Here is a 9,099-nt window from a genome sequence, read left to right as displayed (position 1 = left end):
AATATTTTGAGACACTCTTTATTGAAATTAGAAAAATGGAAACTCTAATGGCTGCTCAAATTATAGTTTTCTGAGAGAAACCAACAAATGAACTTTAAAACGCAGCAACTAGTTCTAAGAAGGAAAACCTAATACCTTATTAGAAGGAAAGGTTATAGATCACTAAAAAGAAAAAGAAAGAAAGAAAGATAGAAAGAAAGAAACAAAGAGAAAAAAAAGGAAGGAAAGAAAGAAAAAATAAGGAGTTTCCTCTCCAGAAGAAGGTAGTTATTGGGCACCTGCTGGTTACTTTTTCTTTCCTTTCTTTTTTTTCTGTGTGTCTGGAGCCAGCGTCTTCTTCTCTGGCTCCACTGGACTTGTTGCTTCCTCCGCAGCCAGAGCTTCCAATCTTAGGCGCTCAGCTTCCAGCAACTTGTTTCTATACTCCTCCCGGATATCGAAGATCTTCTGTCGGGCTTCATCTAAAGAGTCCTATTCCAAAACACAATCCCAAGCAATTAAGATCTACTGAAAAACGTTCATGATCCCAGAAAGAAATTAAAAAAAAAAAAAAGCAAAACAAAACAATCCCTTTATCCTTTCCTCATGCCAATAGATTCCTGTGGCAAATTACTAAAGATAGACAAAAATTAGGTTATGGTCTCAAATGTTTATCAATACATGAAACATCAGAGAGCAACAAAAGGTACACGAGATCTTAACAAAATGGTGAATAAAAGCATCAGTAAGAGAAAGAAAGAGAAAGGTGAAGAAAGAGATAGGCATGAGTTCAAATATAATGTCTATAAAACATGCAGCTCAGTGTGTCTCTCACCGTAATTGTGCTCAGTAAGCTCCTAGTTCCCCACATTGTTCTAGACCTGATGAGATGCGTCTGACCTGTACCTGAAGAACTTTCAAATATTATCACCCAGTTCACTGGTTATCTTTGTTATTGTCAGTTTGGCTTTCATTCAAGGACACCAAGCTAAATCTGAGATCATATCTCAGTCCTATTCTTACTTACCTCTACCCTCTCCTCCTGGATCAACTGATTCACTTGGTTTTCTGGACATCATACCCCATTGACTTTTCGACTTCACTAGCTGCTCCTCGTCAGTTGCCTTTGCTGATTTCTCCTCTTCTCCTTCATCTCTTAATGAGGAAGTGGCCACGTCTTAGATCTTAGACTTCTTTCCTTGGTGATTTTATCTAACCCCATGGCTTTAAATTCCATTTCTATACTGATGGGTCCCCTCATTTTTTAATCTTGAGCCCAGATCTCTCTCTTAAATTCTAGAACCATGTATCTAACTTCTCTTCAATACCCCCACATGACTGTAATAGATATGTAAGAATGCTTTTTTTAATGCAATAGATACACCCAAAAATGTCCCAAATTGAAATCTTTGTCTTTCCTTTCAAGCCATCACATTTGATGGCAACTCAACTCTATCTGTTATTTAGCCAAAAACCTTACAGCATTTCTTGACTCTTTACTTTCTCTTATAATATACCAACAATCTATCAGGAATTCCTGATTATACTTTCAAGATATATGTAACTATAGTTGAATTGTAGTTTATATTTTCAAAAAGAAGGTAATTTTAAAAACTTAATGTCAGTTCCAGGCAACATTCTAAAATTATTTACAAATAAAGCAGTGATATAACTAAGTGCCAATGTAGCTTTACTAAGAAGCTTTAGTTTTCTCATTTCATTTGCATTTCTGATAGTATGGGCACAATTATGGTTCAACCTATTGATTGTTTCCTGTATTAAAAATGATACAATTTTTAAAAAAAGGATTAACGAACTGATGCTAGCCAGAAGAGAAGCATCCAGAAATGACTATTTTTTCTTCATTGCTGAATTCTTCAAGAAATTTTCTGTGGTTTTGCAACTTGCATGATTGTGGTCGAGATTATGGAAGAGCTGAATGTCAGAATGAGACTCTTCCCAAAGCTTTTGACGACAGAAAAGTACTGTATTTACCACAATAAAATTGGCTTCACTAAACCAATTGTACAAGATGATAGTAGCCATATTAAAAAGAGAGAGAGACAGAGAAAGTCATCTAAAGGATTATATCTAAAGTGTACATAATATATATATATGTATTTAATATTTGTCCATAATCTTTTGAGGATTGGTATCTTTTTCTCCCATCTGATAAGAAATGTGGTACTGATAATATTTCTATTAAGGCTGATTCAACCAAAACTAGGGTTTTTGTACATCACACTTAAAGAATGAGATCTGAATTAAAAACCATCTCAATTAATATTTCTTTTCTATTGCCTTCCCATCTACTGCATTTGCTTGTCCATTAAACACGGGGAAAAAAATGACCTAAAATAACAAAATTCCCTTTTGTCTTATAATATTGTATTTCAAACTATTTTCTATATGATGAATTGAATCTACATAATTTTAATATTCATTTATTGATTCACTGATTCATTTTTGAAACAAACTTCTGTGACATAGACACCCCTTCCAGGTTTTGGGTATACAACAGTGAATCTAAAACAAAGTTCCTATTCACATTCAATCTAAATTCTACAGAAGATAGATTTAAAATGTGTACATATTATATATATATGCTTATATATTACATATAATATATATATGATCAATAATATTTATAACTAATATGTACAAAATAAAACATACCTTTCCATGTTAAACCAATAAATGAACTTACGCACAGGGTAAATGCATTAAAGAAAATAATAAGGCCAGGCATGCATATACAAATATTGAAGGATGCTAACCGTAAAAGGGTAGCTAGAGAATATCTCTCTAATAAAGTGACAATAGATGGAAGATCTCAGAAAGTGAAGCTGTAAACCATTTGGTTCTTTGTGGGGGAAGAATATTCCAGGAAGAGGTAAGAACAAGTCAAAGGCCCCAGAGGTGGGAAAATGTCTGGCTATTAGTGGAAAGGTGAAGTCAGTTTGGAGAAAACAGAAGAAGCAAAGCAGACAGAATTATAGAGACAAAGATCACAGAGGAAAGTGCGCGCTAGATTATATAGAGCTCTAGACATCATAATAAAGACTTTTTTTTCTTAGTGAAATGTGAAGCCATTATGGGGGTGAAATAATCCTACTCTCCATTTTAGAGATGTACTATGATCACCGTTAGTGCAATTCATAAAATATTTTCCATTCTCCTCCAGGCACAAAGTAGCATTGCACTCCGTATTAGTCTGCTAGGGCTTTCATAACAAAGTACCACAAACTGGGTGGCTTAAGGAACCGAAATTTATTATTTCAGAGTTACTGATGCTAGAAATTTGAAGTCAAGGTGTCAGCAAACCTAATTCCTTCACTGAAGTTGTATGTGACCATGTGACTAGCTTTGGCCAATGACATGTGACTATGAAACGTAAATGTGTCGAGAAGGACCCTCTGCTGACCTTCACCAGACATGCAGCCAGAAGCAGAAGTACTCTTTTATTGTTTTAATCCAGGGGTTGGTAAATGAAGGCCTGTGGGAAAATCTGGCTCATTGTCTATTTTTCTAAATAAAGTTTTATTGCAACACATGTAGGCATTATCTTTGACTGAATTTGTGTGAACAACGGTAGAGTTGAGAAGATACAACACATGGCCTGTGAAGGCAAAAATATTTACTGTCTGGCCCTTTACAGAAAACAAGTTTGCCAACCCCTGTCTTAAGCCACAGTGACACTGGTGCCGTTTGTTACCACGGGATAAAATTGTTTGTCCTGATGATTACGATCATTTTGGCTTTAAGCAGAGACTCCATTGCAGAGGAGCAAGATGAAAGTGGTGAGCTCAGTCAGGAGGCTGTGGTGATACTCTGAGTAGAAAACACTGACGGTTTAGACTAGGGTGGTAGGGCTAGAGAGAATGAAAACCGATTGAATTATACGTCTATTTTCAAGGTGATGCTGACAAGTGTTGATAATGGATTAGATGAAGGAAGTGAGAGAAATCAAGGATATCTCCAAAGTCCGTACTCTGAGCAGCTGAAAGAGTAAAACTGCCCTTCCTGGCTGGGGAATGTTGGTGCAGGTGATAGGTTCAGGCTGACATAAGAGAGGGCAAGCATGATAGAACCTGGATTTGGAGAGGTTTGGCTTAAGGTGCCTACGGGACAAGCAAGAGGAGGTGTTAACTAGACATATTCTTCAGGTCAGCCGATACTGAAAATGACATGGAAATCTGATGTCACCATGGCTGGAACGTTTAAAAAGTCCTGAAGCCGTCAGTGTCTTTGGGAGTCTATGTGTGTGCATGTGCGTGGGCGTGTGTGTGTGTGTGTGTGTGTGTTGTAGGAATGACGGAGGAAAAAAATTTCATCTTCTAAGTGGAAGTCACCCATATATATTTATTGAATGTCCCCATTGCGCGTATGATACTTCCATTTTTACTTTTTCACTACAAAAATCTTACCCCCCACATTTTTTTTTGGAACTTGTCTAAAATTACCTTTAGTTTTCTGGGGTGCAGGATGGACAGTCACCTAACTACAAAAAGTTGAGGTAGTGATCTGCAATTCAAACTGCTTCTTAAATCGCTTCAAGCCAAGCAAACCCAACAGTCTTGTCTTCTTCCCACCTCACCTTCTCGTCTCATGTGGCTGATGCCACCAATTTCTGAGTTTTTCTGCTACCAGCTTAGAATTTGGTTGCCCCCAGTCTGTTAATACGATCTTCACCCAGCTCTCTTCTAACTTCATGCCTATTTTGTTGTTGTCTTCTCCTTCCTTCCTCCCGTTTTTGTGGATAGATCCCCAATACTGCAATTCAGAGGGGTTTAAGGAAGTCAGTGAAATTCGATATGTTTCACCAATCCTCTACCTTTTCTGAGAAGTTGGGAACCAAATGCCTTCAAGACTTCCTTCCACCTAGGTCCTCTATGATTCTGTTATGTCTGTTTAACATTATAAGAGAATGTGTCGCCTGTAGTCTGTATGTGCAGACTCACCCGCATCTCCCCATACATGTCCAGGATTTCATCCTTGACTTTAAGCTGTTCCTCCTGGTCGATGTCACGGATGCTGAGGACTCTGGTCCTGTGCTGGCGGAACTGATGGACCTCCTCTGCCTTCTGCATTGCCTGGTGCTGGTTCAAGTCATCGGTTTGTAGCACTGGGTCGGTGTCCATCGTCTTTCTATGAGAACATCCAAAGAGATGCATGAATCATTCTGGAATGCTGGAATGAACATTACTTTAGAATTCAAATAATTTAAAATCGTATGGACAGTGTGGTGGTCTGAATCCAATCAAATATTAGAATAGAAAGGATAAACTATTATTTTTTTGATGGGCTAGGCTCCTTTTATCGGGTCACTAATATTTTTAGGAAAAAATTCTGGGAAAATACCAGTAAAATCAGTTGCTTCCTCTGATGAAGTGTTTGTGGAATTGGTGTTGGAAAGTACGAGAATATTTGGAGACTTTTCCTTTTTTAATTTATGCAGCTAAATAACGTGGAAAATATTTTCAAACTTATAAAATGCTTGAGTAACTATCTTTGTCTGTTAATCCTATTCTCTGGGTCTTGATAAAATTGAACCTACTTAAATAATGCCAGCAGGTGTAGTGGTAATTTTCTGCTGCTCACCTCACCCTAATCAGCTTACAAATTAAATCTTTACAGAGAGTATTCAAATGATTCTATGATTGACTTAATAGAACATTTGCTAAATTTGAGATGTAAAATCGTGTACTTCTAAAATTTGAATACACTGTAGTATATTAAGCATTAAGTTCAAATTTTTAGTTGTTTCACAACTGCTTATTAATGTATCCAAAATTCTATGAACACAGATGTCTGCATTAATCATGTTTATTAAAACTTACCTTACATATTGAGTTAAGTTTACACATTCTAGCGCTTTTCGAATAAGTCGTGGAGACGTTTCCAAAATTGTTGGGGATCGTGAACGAGTCCCTGTCAAAAAAATAAGTCCTAGACTTTCAAAAACAAATCAACACCCACTACATGACAGGTATATCTTATTTTAATTAAAAAATAATATCTTTTGTTAAAAAAACTGATTAGACTTGTCTAATTTAATATAATTTTATTGTTACTCAATGCAACTTTATTAAAATGCAATTGTATTCCATATTTATCCTCTAGCTGGTGTTACTATACTTAGAGTTACATGAAGGAGATGGCAAAGTGAATATACTCTGTAAGAAGAGTAACAATGTTACCGTGATGGTAGTTAAATGACGGTGGAGACAAGAAGTAAAAGTCATATTGTATTTCATCATAAACAAATTAAATGACCCAATATTTAAAACACTTCATCTAGGGGTAAAAGCCATCATAAGCACTATGGGGGATGGGATATAAAAATATTTAAGACGACTACTTTAAGAAGCTTGTAGATCCAGTGGAGCAGGCAATATATAGCAGGGAAACACTGGAAATCAAGTTAGCAGGAAATTTCTACTCCCTGAACTCATATGAACCCACAAGAACAGACTTTAAAAAGAGACTTTAGAGTCTATAATATTAACCATTCAGTCTTTCCAGGACATTTAATCTCCTTTTTAAAAACTTGTTGGAATATAATTTATGTGCCCTAAAATTCACCCTTTATAAAGTGCAATTCAATGCTTTTTCATAAGTTTACAAAGTTGTGCGACCAGCACCCAAGTGTCGGGACCCCTCTCACTCCTGAGAGGTTTTTCTGTACCCTTGCTTAATAAGCTTGTTCACTTTAATCACTAAAACAAAACAAAACAAAAAACCAAAAACAAAAAAACCGACTCCCATTCTCCACATAAAATCTCCTGTGTCTTTTACAGCCCTTCTCCATTCCCACCATAAATCGTGGGCAGCCATTGAAGCACTTTGTCTCTATAGATTTGCCTTTCTTGGACATTCCATGTAACTAAAAATGACATCTAAGTTTTTAAGAAACTGTCAAATCATAGTGTTTTGATTATTGTTAGCTTCACAATAAATTCTGAAAACATGAAGTAAAAATCCTCCCCTTGGTTCTTTATCAAAATTATTTTGGTCATTCCTGGTCTTTTGCATTTCCAAGTAAGTTTTGGGATCAGGTTGCTAAATTCTATGAAATCTCCACTAGAATTTTGATAGGGACTATGTTGAATTTATACATCAATGTGGGGAGAAATGCCATCTGACCATATTGAGTCTTCTAATCCAAAGCATGGACTAGTTAGTCTTCCTCTTTCTTAGATTTTTAAAAATTTCCTTTAGTGACATTTTGTAGTTTTCGGTATATAAGTCTTGCACTTTTGTTAAATTTATTTCCATACATTTATTACTGACATTACTGTGAATGAAATAGTCTTAATTTCTTTTTGATTGATACTATGTAGAAATGAAAGTAATTTTTGTATATTAATCTTGTATCTTGTACTTTTTCTTTAGTTATATGTCTTCAGAGTTTTGATATGTTTTTAATTGATTGTTTTTCAGTTTATTAGTGCTTTTTGGGAGAAGCTATGTCAAGTCCTCACTTTGCCATCAAGAGGTCTCACACCTCATGGATATTTGAGCTTGCTTTTTACACGTGGTTGTGATAGCCTCCAGCAATATTGGAAAGGGCTTCATTTATAAGAACTTGTTAGAAGTGATCACTCATTCAGAATATAATCTAATATAAGCCTTTAAAAAAACATTAATTAAACATAATATACAAATTAATTTTTCATTTTTTTGAAAATACATGAAGACATGGTACATGTGAAAAATCAGAATATCCCAACTCAACTCTATGATGAAAACATGAATTCAATCACGTCTTTCATTTTATAACAAAAATGTTCCTGAAGAATTGACATTTTACAATGTCTTTTAGAAACCAGGGTCCAATAGCTTTCCTTTTTTCATTGTGATGACTGTGGGATCTTAGATTTCTTAAGTTCATTTCCTTTTCTTATGAACACACCTACTTATGCTGGCTATATTTCTGGCATTTCAAACATGAGTTGTTTCTATAAGACACTAACTCTGCTGACTTTGACTGGAAAGATAATACTGATTAATTAGATATTTGTGTTTTCTTGCCTCCTGCCAAATAACATATATATATATAAACAAAAGAGGATGTGGGAAAGGGGCAGAGAAGGTTAACCTTCATGTTCTGCTACAAAACGCTGTTTTGTCGGAATAGGGTGTGAGTGTATTATGGCAGCCTTGTACCTCTACAATAGTGTAGCCCAAAGTGTGTGTGTGTGTGTGTGTGTGTCTGTACCATCCTCTGTCTGCAAACCGGCCCTCTATGGGATAAGTTCTGAAAGTGAGAATATGCATTTAGAAATATCTGTATAGCAATTGGTCATTACTGGATTCATTTTATTACATTTGACAAAAGTTTCAGCTTCCAACAGACTAGGAGAGAAAACTTACTTCATCATAGGTAGTCTAAAAATTGCTGTTCAAGCCATAGTGATTGTGAAGCCTGGGGAAAAGATGTGGGAATAAAGGCAAAGATCATCTGCAACTTTTGGAAGAGGCATTTTCTAGAGGCTCCCAGAGATAAAAGGGAAATAGAAAGCAATGTTTAGACTGTTGAACTTGATGATGGCTTTGGTATTGAGGAAGAATGCTTAGGTGTGAAATCCATAATGATATTGTTTACATATGCCCTCTGGTACTACGAAGGAAATTGTTCTAATTACCTATTATATGAAAATAGGGAAAAAATAGGAAGTAGCAAGAATAAGGTAGGTTTGGTTTAGTTTTGTTTTTTAAAATTTTATTTATTTATTAGGGGGAGAGAGAGACAGCATGAGTGGGGTGAAGGGCAGAGGGAGAACCAAACTCCCTGCTAAGCAGGGAGCCTGATGCAGGACTCCATCCTGGGACTCTGGGATCATGACCTGAGCCAAAGGCAGACGCTTAACCAACTGAGCCACCCAGGAGCCCAAGAATGACGTAGTTTTGTGGGAACCACAAATATCTATTGAGTACAAAGGCCAGATCTTGCAAAGCTTTCACAGGGTCTGTAATCTCTTGTGGGTGATGCTTCTCCAGGAGTGAGAGCCAATATGGGACACCAACAGCAGAGGTGGGAGCAGCACACGGGGTTCCAGAGAACAGCTGGACAACCAGACCCATGGTTCTCCAGCAGGATTCCTTCTACAATCCCAG

At 36.4% G+C, this 9,099-nt stretch overlaps 1 protein-coding gene across 1 annotated transcript in view; it reads right to left on the bottom strand.

The window, feature by feature from the left end:
• Nucleotides 1-247: 247 nt before the first annotated feature.
• The window catches only part of ADGB (androglobin), a 162,908-nt gene continuing 154,056 nt past the window's right edge, over nt 248-9,099 (bottom strand). The window contains exons 34-36 of the mRNA XM_034669608.1: nt 5,820-5,928; nt 4,941-5,127; nt 248-471 (exon numbers count right to left, since the gene is read on the bottom strand). Coding sequence (XP_034525499.1) covers nt 286-471; nt 4,941-5,127; nt 5,820-5,928 — 482 coding nt within the window. The 3' untranslated portion in view covers nt 248-285. The remainder of the gene's footprint in view (nt 472-4,940; nt 5,128-5,819; nt 5,929-9,099) is intronic.

Source organism: Ailuropoda melanoleuca, chromosome 10 (genome assembly GCF_002007445.2).
Source record: "Ailuropoda melanoleuca isolate Jingjing chromosome 10, ASM200744v2, whole genome shotgun sequence".
Classification (NCBI taxonomy): Eukaryota; Metazoa; Chordata; class Mammalia; order Carnivora; family Ursidae; genus Ailuropoda; species Ailuropoda melanoleuca.
Note: the sequence above shows the minus strand (reverse complement) of the source record. Positions and strands in the feature narration are given on the sequence as shown.